Raw genomic sequence first — 16,193 nt, 5'->3', positions numbered from 1 at the left:
ATCTCATCTCATCTCATTATCTCTAGCCGCTTTATCCTTCTACAGGGTCGCAGGCAAGCTGGAGCCTATCCCAGCTGATTACGGGCGAAAGGCGGGGTACACCCTGGACAAGTCGCCAGGTCATCACAGGGCTGACACATAGACACAGACAACCATTCACACTCACATTCACACCTACGGTCAATTTAGAGTCACCGGTTAACCTAACCTGCATGTCTTTGGACTGTGGGGGAAACCGGAGCACCCGGAGGAAACCCACGCGGACACGGGGAGAACATGCAAACTCCACACAGAAAGGCCCTTGCCGGCCCTGGGGCTCGAACCCAGGACCTTCTTGCTGTGAGGCGACAGCGCTAACCACTACACCACCGTGCCGCCCCTGCAACAACATTACTTTTAATAATGTATCATTTGATATATGTTGAGATAAAATGCATGCTCCAGACCCTGGACTTAGTGGGTATCCAGCCATCTTTGTCCACTGCAGCTCTGAGTATGTGTGTGCTCATTGCTCACGTGTGTGTGTGTGTGTGTGTGTGTGTGTGTGTGTGCGCGCTCACTGCTTCAGATGGGTTAAATGCAGAGGAGGAATTTCATTGTGCTTGAGTGTACATGTGACAAAGACTTCTTCTTCTTCTACAAGTGTTCTGCTGTATATTGTCTTTTGGAAATTGAGACACTCATTTCTGAAAGCATTTTTGTTTGGCCTGAGGGAAATCCAACAACTGAACAATATGATACTAATTTCAATTTGAACATCTAGTCATTAAATCAAGCTCAAATAATGTTCTAGGAACAGCGATGTCACTTCTTGCTCTAATGAAGTTTCATTTGAAGTAGTTTATGTATCACACGCATAATGACCAAAGATGTGATAATGAGACAGATTCTGTGGTACCGTAAAATGTGGGTGGAGCCATGTGATATGATAGAAAATGTACAATGTTCCATGAAATCATACTGAAGTGGCAAAAATCATATTATATAAAAATGACTCCACAACCTGATACTGAGTGGGTGGAGATAATCCTTTACAATACATTTATATTTACATTTCCCGCACTTTGTTGAGTGACTTATAGACGTGCTCTAGTGAATATAAAGGAAATCATTAGGGGACAGACCTTGAGAAATATGAAGCTGTATACATTGAACTCTGTGATATGCTGGTAATTGGAAAATCTATTATTATACTATATTTTGTGGCATGATAACAAGTGGTAGTAGCTATTTGACATGTTCATTTGTGGGCGGAGTTCCATTACAGATTGTGGTGCTCATCATCACAGTCACTTGCAGCCAGGAAGACACACAGATACAAACACATACACCCAAACAGTTCTCACCCACATATACAGTGCCAGCAGTATCTCTCTCTCTCTCTCTCTCTCTCTCTCTCTCTCTCCCCCCCTTCCTCTCTATTTCCCTCTGACTCCCTTTCTCATTTTCCTCCCTCTTTCACCGCCCACTCTCCTCTCATATGACGCGGAAAGTTCTGCTTATGCAAAGCAGTGTGTGTGTCTGAGCTTCATTCCAGTGTGCAATGGATCTCATCTTCACTACACACTGGATTTGGAATACAGCCCAAACTGCATTTCTTTTTCCAATTACTAGGATGATTAAACTTTCTAAACAGGCAGCTTGACTTTTTTTTTATTGCTGCTAAACCCATGCATACAGGTGTGTGTGTGTGTGTATGTATGTGTTGGTAACACTGCCTGAGAGCGTTTTTGCTAGTTAGTGTGTGTTAGGTTTCTGCCTTTTTGCAACTGTAAGACGAAAAGCACAAAGGCAAAGAGAAGCTGAGAGGACGCATGGACTTCACTCAGGCTCCTCAGCTGTTCTTTTCCCAGTGTGTGTGAGTGAGTGTCGTTGTGTGTGTGATGATGTTTCGGACACTGATTGTGCTGCTGTGTTGTATGTCAGCACTGCTGCATGTGTCTCCAGCGGCCGAGCGGATTAAAGTTCTCTTCACGCCAACCATCTGCAGGCTGCGCTGCTCCAATGGGCACTGCACCAACTACTGCGAGCGAGGCAACATTACGACACTGTACAGCAATGAGGATGCCACACACACGTCTGGCTTCAGAGTGTGTAAGTACACACACACACACACACACACACACACACACACACACACAGAACATCAAACTATTGAATATGCCTTTGTATGAATGAAGAAAATAACTGAACAAAACTCATAAACAACCCGAACAGCAGAGCATTCTGGTTCAAGGTGTTTTCTACTGAAGACTGTCACACACACATTGGTGTGCATGTGTTATATCTTTATGAGATATTTGGGAATAATTAGTTAACTAAATTAAACACACACACACACACACACACACACACACACACACACGCATAAATATACAACAGTCTGATTCCAGCTGTTTCACACTCAAGACACTTAAATATGCGCACCCACCCACACACACACATCTGTGTAGCGCATGAAGCTGAATATGAGGGTGAACATTTTTTTAAAATCTGTTTTTGGATTACGATTATTATGTGATATCACTCGTATTATTCTCATCTTCACATTAATTCCAGATTTACCCATGGTGTTGTTTTGGATGTATATTAATTTATTTAACATAAAACAACTTAAACTTAACACAGAGAGACAAACAGGCAGAGGCTAAGTTCACATACCCCTGGACACCCCCCCCCATATATATATATATATATATATATATATATATATATATATATATATATATGGTGCTTGAAAGTTTGTGAACCCTTTAGAATTTTCTATATTTCTGCATAAATATGACCTAAAACATCAGCAAATTTTCACACAAGTCCTAAAAGTAGATAAAGAGAACCCAGTTCAACAAATGAGAGAAAAATATTATACTTGGTCATTTATTTATTGAGGAAAATGATCCAATATTACATATCTGTGAGTGGCAAAAGTATGTGAACCTTTGCTTTCAGTATCTGGTGTGACCCCCTTGTGCAGCAATAACTGCAACTAAACGTTTCTGGTAACTGTTGATCAGTCCTGCACACTGGCTTGGAGGAATTTTAGCCCGTTCCTCTGTACAGAACAGCTTCAACTCTGGGATGTAGGTGGGTTTCCTCACATGAACTGCTTGCTTCAGGTCCTTCCACAACATTTCGATTGGATTAAGGTCAGGACTTTGACTTGGCCATTCCAAAACATTTAACTTTATTCTTCTTTAACCATTCTTTGGTAGAACGACTTGTGTGCTTAGGGTCGTTGTCTTGCTGCATGACCCACCTTCTCTTGAGATTCAGTTCATGGACAGATGTCCTGACATTTTCCTTTGGAATTCGCTGGTATAATTCAGAATTCATTGTTCCATTAATGATGGCAAGCTGTCCTGGCCCAGATGCAGCAAAACAGGCCCAAACCATGATACTACCACCACCATGTTTCACAGATGGGATAAGGTTCTTATGTTGGAATGCAGTGTTTTCCTTTCTTCAAACATAACGTTTCTCATTGAAACCAAAAAAGTTCTATTTTGGTCTCATCTGTCCACAAAACATTTTTCCAATAGCCTTCTGGCTTGTCCACATGATCTTTAGCAAACTGTAGACGAGCAGCAATGTTCTTTTTGGAGAGCAGTGGCTTTCTCCTTGCAACCCTGCCATGCACACCATTGTTGTTCAGTGTTCTCCTGATGGTGGACTCATAGCCAATGTGAGAGAGGCCTTCAGTTGCTTAGAAGTTAAAATGGTGTCCTTTGTGACCTCGCCAACTATTACACGCCTTGCTCTTGGAGTGATCTTTGTTGGTCGACCACTCCTGGGGAGGGTAACAATGGCCTTGAGTTTCCTCCATTTGCACACAATCTGTCTGACTGTGGATTGGTGGAGTCCAAACTCTTTAGAGATGGTTTTGTAACCTTTTCCAGCCTGATGAGAATCAACAACACTTTTTCTGAGGTCCTCAGGAATCTCCTTTGTTCGTGCCATGATACACTTCCACAAACATGTGTTGTAAAGATCAGACTTTGATAGATCCCTGTTCTTTAAATAAAACAGGGTGCCCACTCACACCTGATTGTCATCCCATTGATTGAAAACACCTGACTCTAATTTCACCTTCAAATTAACTGCTAATCCTAGAGGTTTACATACTTTTGCCACTCACAGATATGTAATATAGGATCATTTTCCTCAATAAATAAATGACCGGGGGTGTCGTGGCTCAGGTGGTTAAGGCGCCATACCATGAATACGGGCGACCCGGGTTCGATTCCGGCCCGAGGTCATTTCCCGATCCCTTCCCGTCTCTCTCTCTCCCGCTCATTTCCTGTCTCTACACTGTCCTATCCAATAAAGGTGCAAAAAGCCCAAAAAAATCTCATCTCATCTCATCTCATTATCTCTAGCCGCTTTATCCTTCTACAGGGTCGCAGGCAAGCTGGAGCCTATCCCAGCTGACTACGGGCGAAAGGCGGGGTACACCCTGGACAAGTCGCCAGGTCATCACAGGGCTGACACATAGACACAGACAACCATTCACACTCACATTCACACCTACGGTCAATTTAGAGTCACCAGTTAACCTAACCTGCATGTCTTTGGACTGTGGGGGAAACCGGAGCACCCGGAGGAAACCCACGCGGACACGGGGAGAACATGCAAACTCCGCACAGAAAGGCCCTCGCCGGCCCCGGGGCTCGAACCCAGGACCTTCTTGCTGTGAGGCGACAGCGCTAACCACTACACCACCGTGCCGCCGCCCCAAAAAATATCTTTAAAAAAAAAAAAATAAATAAATGACCAAGTATAATATTTTTCTCTCATTTGTTGAACTGGGTTCTCTTTATCTACTTTTAGGACTTGTGTGAAAATCTGATGATGTTTTAGGTCATATTTATGCAGAAATATAGAAAATTCTCAAGGGTTCACAAACTTTCAAGCACCACTGTTTGTGTGTGTGTGTGTGTGTGTGTGAGTACAGTTTTATATATATATATATATATATATATATATATATATATATATATATATATATGTATATATCTTGTATAAAACTGTTCTCATACACTTTTCACTTATAAAATGGGTTTGTTGGGGTTTGTAAGCACTTTACCCACTTACTGGCCACTTCACTGGATTTACTCACCTTGTTTGAAAATTATACCTTCGCAAGTAGACCTATTTCAAGCTTGAAATAGTCTTGTTCTGTTGACATATAATTTTGCACATTTTCAGCATTTATTTCTAGAAATAAGCAAAATTACCTACCAATAGAATAAGAAATTTGAAGTGTAAATTTGATGCATGTAAATGAAAGAAAAAATCATAGTGGTGCAGTGGTTAGCACTGTTACCTCATAGCAAAAGAAGGTTCTTGATTCAAATCTTGCAGCTGATTGGGGCCTTACTGTGTGGAGTTTGTATGCTCTCCCTGTGCCTGCGCAGGTTTCCTCTGGGTGCTCCAATTTCCTCCCACAGTCCAAAGACATGTGGATAAGGTCAACTGGCTACTCTAAATTGCCTGTAGGTTTGAATGGTCGTTCACTTCTGTGTTAACTCTGCAATAGATTGGCAACTTTCCCAGGGTGTACCAGGGTGTCTTGCCTGAAGTCAGCTGGGTTTGCCTCCAGCTTCCCCTGTGATCTTCAAAGATAAGCAGTACAGATAATTGATGGATGGATGAATATTTGGTACTGCAATCTGATAATAAGAATTCATAGATTTTAGATTTTACTCTGTTCAAAATAATTTCACTTGTTCAGATGTCACTTTCTGACCAGCTGGATTTTTTGCTTGTTGGAGTGTTTCTCCACCCAACCGTAACACAGTAACACTTCTCTCCTCTCCTACTAGTACCACACACACTACTACACCATGTCACGGCTATGTTTTAATTCAAATAATTTTTTCTTTGTATAGCACTTTTATCAGTAGCTACTGCCAGAAATCAGGTGACTGTAACAAGGAAATCTCCATGAGAAAACACAAATCTTTACTCTTTTACAACTGTATACTCTAATGTCAAACAGTACTGAATGTGTTAACAGAATGAGGATGGTGATTATGAGCATTGTATTCTTTATTATTACTGCAGCAGTTCTTGGGTACAAGTCTCCAGTATCCACGTGAGATTGTCCAGTGATGAGACTTGGGCATAAATAGTTTTTGGGAAGTGCGATATTATCCATATAGGGCTATCCACAGTAGCAGAGAGTATCAGGATGGATGAGGCAGGGTGAGCAGAGTCATAGCAAGTCAACGTGTGTCAGGATCAGACTCTAGCAGCAGGAGTACAAATATAGCTTGGCAAACAGAACTGATTAGTATGTATACTGTTCCTGTATACCACAGTGGTTTAAAAGCATGTATATTGTATCGTGTGAAAAGAATGCGAGCAGGGACAACAGCAAGTCTAGCTATGGCAGCCAAAATGTAACACAGGCTTCGGGGCATGCTGTGACATAAAGCCAAACATGATCATGAGTGGTCATGTGAAGGAGGAGAATATTTTCTGCTCTTTGGTGGTCTTTTCTAATGACTTATGGGGAAGACAGAAGCTTGCAAATTGTACACAGCAGATGGGATACAGTCAGTATTGATGTTAAGATGTTGCTGATAAACTGACAACTGTTTTAATGTCACTTTCGAGGCTTGTAGTCTAGTCATGATCCCCATAGGCCCAATAGTAAACCCAGAAATGTTGAGTACCCTAAAGTTTTATTGCATAAATGTCATCTATAGGGCTATTGGATGGAATTTAGCTTGGTTGCCCAAAGTTGCACTTTGGGCAATTTGCATAATTAGCATAAATAGGCGATTAATGTGAGATTATTACAGGTGAATAGGCAAAAAAAATTAAATAATAGATATCACCATGAAACTCTCTCAGTTGATTACTCATATTAAGATGAGAAAAAAATGTATTGCATGTTTTTGTAATTTGATGTTTAAATATGCAAATGAGGCCATAAATCAACAAAAATATGCTAATTAGCATACAAACAAAACTAAATTCGTTTGATAAAGCCAGGGTCAAAAAAGGTTTCTAAGGGTAAATATGTGTACTTGAGGGGTCTGAGTTGGTGAAAACCTTTTGAGGAATCTAGTAGACAGTAGTAGTAGTAGTAGTAGACAGCCATAAAGGCTAAGTCAGACCAAGAGAACTGCCGAAAGTCGCCAGAAAAAGGATTCTGACAATTCAGCTCCACTTTCCCAGACATCTGTGAAGAACACAGTTCACCAACTACACTTTTTACCACAGCCTACATTCTGTGCTTGTGTCAGTCATCATAAGCATCCATACACATGCATCCACCTAGATCTTGCTAGTGGAAAATAAAGCTCTGACTTGTCAAATTCAGGACATTAATTAAATGTTAAAAACTGAGACTGGGCTGAGAAAGAGAATAAAAGTCTCATTTCACTGACCTCTCCAGACTCTCAATCCTGATTTTCTGCTATGGTATTACACATTTAGCTTTTACTTAGTTATTGTTCTATGGTATTACATAATTAGCTTTTACTTGACAGTAAAATATTTAGTCCAGACACTGACACATTCACTTGCTACTTGACTCTCTACTTGATCACTTTTCTCTCCCATGGTGAATGACTATACCCCTAACATCGACAATTCCATCTGGACTGGATAAAGTAATCTAAGTGTAAAGAATCTACAGTATGTTGGAAAATCTAAATTAATGCCTTACCAGATATACTGTAGTGGATACTGTAAGTGTTTTATTAAAGTGCAAGCAATTGTTTATCATGTGCTTGTATGGATAATATGAATGTCATTCATGCAGTATCTTTAACTTCCCTGATGCAAGGTCATATTTTGTTGGTATAACACCTATCACGCCTTCTGTGCACTTTTGACCTCACCACTAATAACATCTTGTTTGTGAACGACACAGACTGCATTGTGAAGCATGAAGAGGCTGACATCACCCTAGTTAGCTACATGCTCCATGCAGCTGAAGCAGGGGCTCCAATAATACGTATCCTGAGTTATGAGACTGATGTATTTGTTCTGTTGTTGTACTGGGCTTGGAAGGCCAATGTCAAATCAACAGTGCAGATGGAGAAGTGGAATGGCACCATCCTGGATATAAATGCCACTGTCAGAGAATTGGGTGACAGGTGTCAAGGTCTCCTGGGGATGCATGCACTATCGGGATGCGACACTGCTTCCTATCCCTGTGGAAAGGGCAAGACATCTGCCCTGAAAGTACTCCTAGGGAATTCTATCCCTGGTCTCAATACAGTGCTTGGTGAACCTGATGCTACTCACAGTGCCCTAAAAGATGTTGGGACTGAGTTCTTTGTCACACTGTATGGGCAGAAGAAGGCCAAGTCAATGAATAGCACTCGTTACCAGATTTACAGTCGCAGCAAAAAGCCTCCTAAACTTAAAAAGCTTCCTCCTACTGATGCCAACCTGATGCTACACATACTGCGTGCTCATCTTCAGGTCATGTTGTGGAAGGCTGCAGGTCAGAGAGAGCCACCTGTAGAAGCAAGAGACATCACTAAGTTTGGATGGGAGGTTGGTGGAAGGGTTATCATGCCTGCTCTTGCCATCCAGGCAGTGGCTCCAGTACAGCTGCTTGATGTCACCAGCTGTAGCTGCAGCACATCGAAGGCCTGTAGTAAAGGAAACTGTAGCTGCCATGCTGCAAGTATCAGTTGCACTGACTACTGCAAGTGTGAAGGGGATGAGGTCGGCTGCTGCAACCCATTCACAGTTCATACAGATGAAGATGATGAGACTGAAGGGAATGAAGAAACAAATTATGAAGATGGTGAAGGCTATTAAGTGGGATGGTGTGGTTGTTCATGCATACTATATATAGTTATTTTACAGTTTGTTTGCACATTTGCAGTTCATGTACATAGTTATTGTATTATTGTTCTTTTGGGTTAGTTTGGGTGTGTTTGTGCATGCTGGATACTTGTTCTGCATGGAACACTCCTTAATCTATCCATACAGTAGTCCAAACACTGCCACCTGATCAGATTCCTTAAACGTTTTTCACCAAATCATACCCCCAAGTATACATTTTTACCCTAAGTAAAATTATTTTGACTCGGGCTTCATCAATGAATATGATTTTGTGTGTATGCAAATGAGCGCATATTTGATGGTTTATGGCCTCATTTGCATATTTAAACATTAAATTACAAAAACATGCAATACATTTTTTTCTCATGTTAGCATAAGTAATCAACTGAGAAAGTTTGATGGTGATATCTGTTATTATTTTTTTTAGCCTATTCACCTGTAATAATCAGTTTAATCGCCTATTTATGCAAATTATGCAAATTGCTCAAAGTGCAACTTTGGGCAACCAAGCTAAATTCTATCCATTAGGCCTATAGATGATATTTCTGCAATAAAACTTTAGGGTACTCAACATTTCCGGGTTCATGAAATCACAACTAGACTATTGTGGGAAATGAGGGACTGGGAGTCAGGCTTGCAACAATATACAGTGTGCTTATTCACTGTATGATTTTGCTTTCTACCCTTTTCAGCAATTTTAGTAAGCTAAAACACACACACACACACACACACACACACACATGCTGCTCAGTTCTCTCTTTCTTTCTCTCTGGTTACCAGCTATCTCTGCAAGAACACAAGAGGCACACATAAATAGTCAAATCAAACACAGGTGAAACTCACAGTGAAACTCATGTGTTACCTGCCAGTTCTACTGTTCTCCTCACCACCTATGACTAATGCTCAATCATGCCCCTGCTGCCACAGTCGCTCAGTCTTTTATTCAGTTTATTTAGAAGAGGTGTTACACCTCATATACTCACTAATGTTGTTCCTCTGCCAAGTGGACTTGCAAAAAGTGAAGAATGATGGAGTCTTGTATTTTTCCTGGATAACTGATGAAATAAAAATAGTTCTCAATAGTACACTCAGACTTGGATCAAAGAGAGATTTCATAAATCATGTTCTTTTCATCACAGTGTCATTATTTGTTACTATCAACATTACAGAGGTGACCTTTTTGTGATATTTATTATGAGTTAAAGAACCAGTTTGTAATTTGTAGAGCCCTCTGTTGGCTGTAAGGCAAATTACAATAGAAATGAAATCTGACCAACCTTCACACTGCCGCCTCCCTTGAATGACCCCAACTTATGCATAACTATACTCATATATGGCCAGAAGTATGTGGACACCTGACTTTCACACTTATATGTGGGGCTTTTCCCCCAAACTGTTTCCACAAAGATGGAAGCACACAATTGTCTAGAATGTCTTTTTATGCTGTAGGTTTACGATTTCCCTTCATTAGAATCAAGAGACCCAAGCATGTTTCAGCATGACACCGTCCCTGTGCACAAAGTGCAGTCAATGAAGACATGTTTTTTTTTAAGGTTGGAAAGACTGGTAAAATTTGAGTGTCCTGCACAAAGCCCTGAACTCAACCCTACTGAACACCTTTGGGATGAACTAGAACACTGACTGCACCCCAGACCTCATTGCCTGACATCTATACCTGACTTCACTAATATTCTTGTGGCTGAATGAACACAAATCCTCACACTCATGTTCCAAAATGTAGCGTAAAGCCTTTCTGGAAGAGTGGAGGCTGTTATAGCAGCAAAAGGAGGGACAAACTCTGGAATGGGATGTTCAACAAACACATATGATTGTGGTGGTTAGGTGTCTACACATTTTTGGCCATATAGTGTACGTATGCCTTTTAAGAAAAAGGGTGGAGTTTAGCATCTGTGTTCCAGCTGAACTAATTTCTGAGTCTGAGCCAGAAAAGTATAAACTGAATTCTAAAGTGAAGAAGCTCAAAAAATGTTTTTGCATGGACTTTTTAAAATTTGTTCACTGCACTGTTAAGTTGCTATTTATGCAGCAGCAAAAATGAACACACACACACACACACACACACACACACACACACACACACACACACACACACACACACACACACAGAGTGTCATTGTGTCAACATTTTACTAACAAATCAGACAGAAACTGTCCATATGTTCTTGCTGACATCATTTCCTTCCAGCAATGTTTATGGATCCTAAAAAAAATTAATCACGACATTCTCTCTCTCTCTCTCTCTCTCTCTCTCTCTCTCTCTCTCACTCACACACACACACACACACACTTACTTGAATTGAGTAAAAGGACACAGAAATGTGAAAGGATGGGATGAGTAATGTATGTGTTTTGGGGGACATCCACATATGCTTTCTGTCTCTCTTACACACGCACCCATGCACTGCACACATTGTATTAATGCTTGAATTGAAGAAGGAAAAGCTATGGGAGGGGGTGTTTTGAGCTAAATTAAAAACACATGTTGCAAGTAGGTCGAGAGGAGATAAAACCTACACACCTCACTTGTTCTCACACACACGTGTGTATATATATATATATATATATATATATATATATATATATATATATATATATGTGTGTGTGTGTATATATATATATATATATATATATATATATATATATATATATATATATATATATATAGCTAGCTCAGCGTTAATAAGTACACCTCCTCTGAAAAGTAACATTTTAAACAATATCTCAATGAACACAAACAATTTCCAAAATGTTGACAAGACAAAGTTTAATATAACATCTGTTTAACTTATAACGTGAAAGTAAGGTTAATAATATAACTTAGATTACACATTTTTTCAGTTTTACTCAAATCAGGGTGGTGCAAAAATGAGTACACCCCACAACAAAAACTACTACATCTAGTACTTTGTATGGCCTCCATGATTTTTAATGACAGCACCAAGTCTTCTAGACATGGAATGAACAAGTTGGCGACATTTTGCAACATCAATCTTTTTCCATTCTTCAACAATGACCTCTTTTAGTGACTGGACGCTGGATGGAGAGTGATGCTCAACTTGTCTCTTCAGAATTCCCCGTAGGTGTTCAATTGGGTTCAGATCAGGAGACATACTTGGCCACTGAATCATTTTCACCCTGTTCTTCTTCAGAAATCTAACAGTGGCCTTAGATGTGTGTTTAGTCATGTTGGAAAAGTGCACAGTGACCAAGGGCACGGAGTGATGGTAGCATCTTCTCTTTCAGTATAGAGCAATACATCTGTGAATTCATGATGCCATCAATGAAATGCAGCTCCTCGACACCAGCAGCACTCATGCAGTCCCACATAAGGACACTGCCACCACCATGTTTCACTGTTTGCACCATGCATTTTTCTTTGTATTCCTCACCTTTGCGACGCCATACAGTTTTGAAGCCATCAGTTTCAAAAACATTTATCTTGGTCCCATCACTCCAGAGTATAGAGTCCCAGTAGTCTTCATCTTTGTTAGCATGGGCCCTGGCAAACTCTAGGCAGGCTTTTTTGTGCCTGGGCTTTAGGAGAGGCTTCTTTCGTGGACGGCATCCATGCATGCCATTCCTCTGCAGTGTACACCGTATTGTGTCATGGGAAATAGTCACCCCAGTTTGGCTTTCTACTTCTTTAGATAACTGCAGTGAACTTGCATGCCAATTTTCTTCAACCCTTCTCATCAGAAGACGCTCCTGTCGAGGTGTTAACTTCCGTGGACGACCTGGACGTCTCTGTGAGATGGTTGCAGTTCCGTCTTTCTTAAATTTTTGTATCACTTTTGCTACAGTATTCTGACTGATAAGTAAAGCTTTGTTGATCTTCTTGTAGCCTTCACCTTTGTGGTGTAAAGAAATTATTTTCTTTGGAGAATTCTGAAGAGACAAGTTGAGCATCACTCTCCATCCAACATCCAGTCACTAAAAGAGGTCATTGTTGAAGAATGGAAAAAGATTGATGTTGCAAAATGTCACCAACTTGTTCATTCCATGCCTAGAAGACTTGGTGCTGTCATTAAAAATCATGGAGGCCATACAAAGTACTAGATGTAGTAGTTTTTGTTGTGGGGTGTACTCATTTTTGCACCACCCTAATTTGAGTAAAACTGAAAAAATGTGTAATCTAAGTTTATATTATTAACCTTACTTTCATGTTATAAGTTAAACAGATGTTATATTAAACTTTGTCTTGTCAACATTTGTTTAAAATGTTACTTTTCAAAGGGGGTGTACTCATTTACGCTGAGCACTGTGTGTATATATATATATATATATATATATATATATATATATATATATATATGTGTGTGTGTGTGTGTGTGTGTGTGTGAACAAGTGAGGTGTGTAGGTTTTATCTCCTCTTGGTACAACTGGATGATACAGTATGTATATAAATGTGTGTGACGCACATTAACTTCACAAGAAGTTATGCTTTAATAGTGTTTATTTCCTATTGTTCTGGATTGTTGAATCCAGTGCAGACAACAGTGTTGACTTTTTTCTCTCTAATCTGCTGTGACAATCAATAAGTAACTAAATCAACTTATCAGTCACAGTGTGGCACTGAGAAAATTTCACATTCATTGCACTTTATATGTCACCACTGCTCATTAAGGACCATATTCACTCCAAATCTAACAGGGATAATAATTTCAGTGAGCAGAACAGACAGCAGTTTTGTCATATCCTTTTAAGAAACTGAAGGTGAATATCTCACTAGAAATATCTAGTATTGCATCCTTGACAGGGAGGTCAAGCAATTTATTGTCCACTGCAAACATCTCATGGCCATGGCGCTCATGAGATCCCAATTTATGGCCTTGAGTTAAGAATAACATAATTTTTAAAAGAATATGAAAAATAACTGAAAGAAATAACCTTGTAATATGAAACATATTTATCTACAGTGGAATCCAAAAGCCTGAGGCCACTAGTAAAAGTGTTTCTATTTTGCATTTATTTCTAATTTAAAGGGTATCTAGAGTGCCTACTATCCCACAAACTCTGAAATAACACAACCTATTTGGCTCCCCTTTCTACAGCGCCTTGCAAAAGTATTCCCTCCCCCTGGCTTTTTACCTATTTTGTTACATTGCAACCTGTAATTTATTCTTAAAAATTTTTTTTGGGCTTTTCTCACCTTTTTATTGGATAGGACAGTGTAGAGACAGGAAATGAGCAGGAGAGAGAGACAGGAAAGGATCGGGAAATGACCTTGGGTCAGAATCCAACCCGGGTACCCGGATTTATGGTATGGCGCCTTATCCACCTGAGCCATGACACCCCCACAACCTGTAATTTATTATTATTATTTTTTAATCTGAATTTTATGTAATGGAGCTGCACAAAATAGTCTAAGTTGGTGAAGTGAAATGAGAAAAAATATAAAAATAAAAATAAAAAACTGAAAATTGGCACGTGCATATGTATTCACCCCCTTTGCTATGAAGCCCCTAAAAAGTTCTGGTGCAACCAATTACCTTCAGAAGTCACATAATTAGTGAAATAAAGTCCACCCATGTGCAGTCTAACTGTCACATGATCTGTCAGTGTGTATATATACAGTATACCTTTTCTGAAAGGCCCCAGAGGCTGTAACACCATTAAGCAAGAGGCACCACTAACCAAACAACACCATGAAGACTAAGGAGCTCTCCAAACAAGTCAGGGACAAAGTTGTTGAGAAGTACAAGTCAGGGTTGGGTTATAAAAAAATATCCAAATCTTTGATGATCCCCCAGAGCACCATCAAATCCATCATCATCAAATGGAAAGAACATGGTACCACAACAAACCTTCCAAGATAGGGCCGCCCACCACAACTCATGGACCGGGCAAGGAGGGCATTAATCAGAGAGGCAGCACAGAGACCAAAGGTAACCCTGAAGGAGCTGCAGAGTTCCACAGCAGAGACTGGAGTATCTGTCCATAGGACCACAATAAGCTGTACACTCCACAGAGCGGGGCTTTATGGAAGAGTGGCCAGAAAAAAAGCCAGTGCTTAAGAAAACACGTTTGGAGTTTCCCCAACAGCATGTAGCAGACTCCCCAAATACATGGAAGAAGATTCTCTGGTCAAACGAGACTAAAATTGATCTTTCTGGCCATCATGGGAAATGCCATGCGTGCCACAAACCCAACACCCTGAGAACACCATTCCTACAATGAAGCATGGTGATGGAAGCAGCATCATACTGTGGGGGATATTTTTCATCTGCAGGGACAGGAAAGCTGGACAGGACTGAAGTAAAGATGGATGGCATTAAATACAGGGCAATTCTGAAGGAAAACCTGTTTGAGTCAGCCAGAAGTTTGAGACTGGGATGAAGGTTCATGTTCCAGCAGGACAGTGACCCTGAACATACTGCTAAAGCTACACTGGAGTGGTTTAAAAGGAAACATTTATATGTCTTGGAACGGCCTAGTCAAAGCCCAGGCCTCAATCCAATTGAGAATCTGTGGCATAACTTGAAGATTGCTGTACACCAATGCAACCCATCTAACTTGAAGGAGTTGGAGCAGTTTTGCCTTGAAGAATGGGCAAAAATCCCAGTGGCTAGATGTGGCAAGCTCATAGAGATTTATCCAAAGCGACTTGCAGCTATAATTGCCGCAAAAGGTGGCTCTACAAAATACTGACAGTAGAGGGGTGAATAATTATGCACGTTGAAGTTTTCTGTTATTTTGTCCTATTTGTTGTTTGCTTCACAATAATAATAATAATAATAATAATAATAATAATAATAAAAATTCACATCTTCAAAGTTGTAGGCATGTTCTGTAAATGAAATGATGCAAACCCTCAAACAACCCATTTTAATTCCAGGTTGTGAGGCAACAAAACCTGAAAAATGCCAAGGGGGTGAATACTTTTGCAAGGTACTGTATGTCACAAGTGGAGTGGGAGGTAACAACATACAAAAAACTTGATCACTATGCTTAAGTAGACTTTTCAGGTATCTGTACTTTATTTATTTTTCTGACAACTTTTTACTTTTACACCCTACATTTTAACAGAGGGCGGCACGGTGGTGTGGTGGTTAGCACTGTCGCCTCACAGCAAGAAGGTCCGGGTTCGAGCCCTGTGGCTGGCGAGGGCCTTTCTGTGCAGAGTTTGCATGTTCTCCCCGTGTCCGCGTGGGTTTCCTCCGGGTGCTCTGGTTTCCCCCACAGTCCAAAGACATGCAGGTTAGGTTAACTGGTGACTCTAAATTGACCGTAGGTGTGAATGTGAGTGTGAATGGTTGTCTGTGTCTATGTGTCAGCCCTGTGATGACCTGGCAACTTGTCCAGGTTGTACCCCACCTTTCGCCCGTAGTCAGCTGGAATAGGCTCCAGCTTGCCTGTGA

General features: G+C 40.4%; 1 protein-coding gene across 10 annotated transcripts in view; it reads left to right on the top strand.

The window, feature by feature from the left end:
* The first annotated feature begins 1,524 nt into the window (after positions 1–1,524).
* Positions 1,525–16,193, top strand: part of LOC132887850 (latent-transforming growth factor beta-binding protein 4) — a 295,961-nt gene continuing 281,292 nt past the window's right edge. For all 10 annotated transcript variants that reach the window (XM_060923581.1, XM_060923582.1, XM_060923578.1 and 7 more), the window contains exon 1: positions 1,525–2,094. In XM_060923581.1, the coding sequence (XP_060779564.1) occupies positions 1,884–2,094 (211 nt within the window). In that variant the 5' untranslated portion in view covers positions 1,525–1,883. The remainder of the gene's footprint in view (positions 2,095–16,193) is intronic.

This window comes from Neoarius graeffei, chromosome 6, assembly GCF_027579695.1.
Source record: "Neoarius graeffei isolate fNeoGra1 chromosome 6, fNeoGra1.pri, whole genome shotgun sequence".
NCBI classification, from domain to species: Eukaryota; Metazoa; Chordata; class Actinopteri; order Siluriformes; family Ariidae; genus Neoarius; species Neoarius graeffei.
The sequence above is the reverse complement of the archived record's forward strand: the minus strand, read 5'-3'. Positions and strand labels throughout refer to the sequence as shown.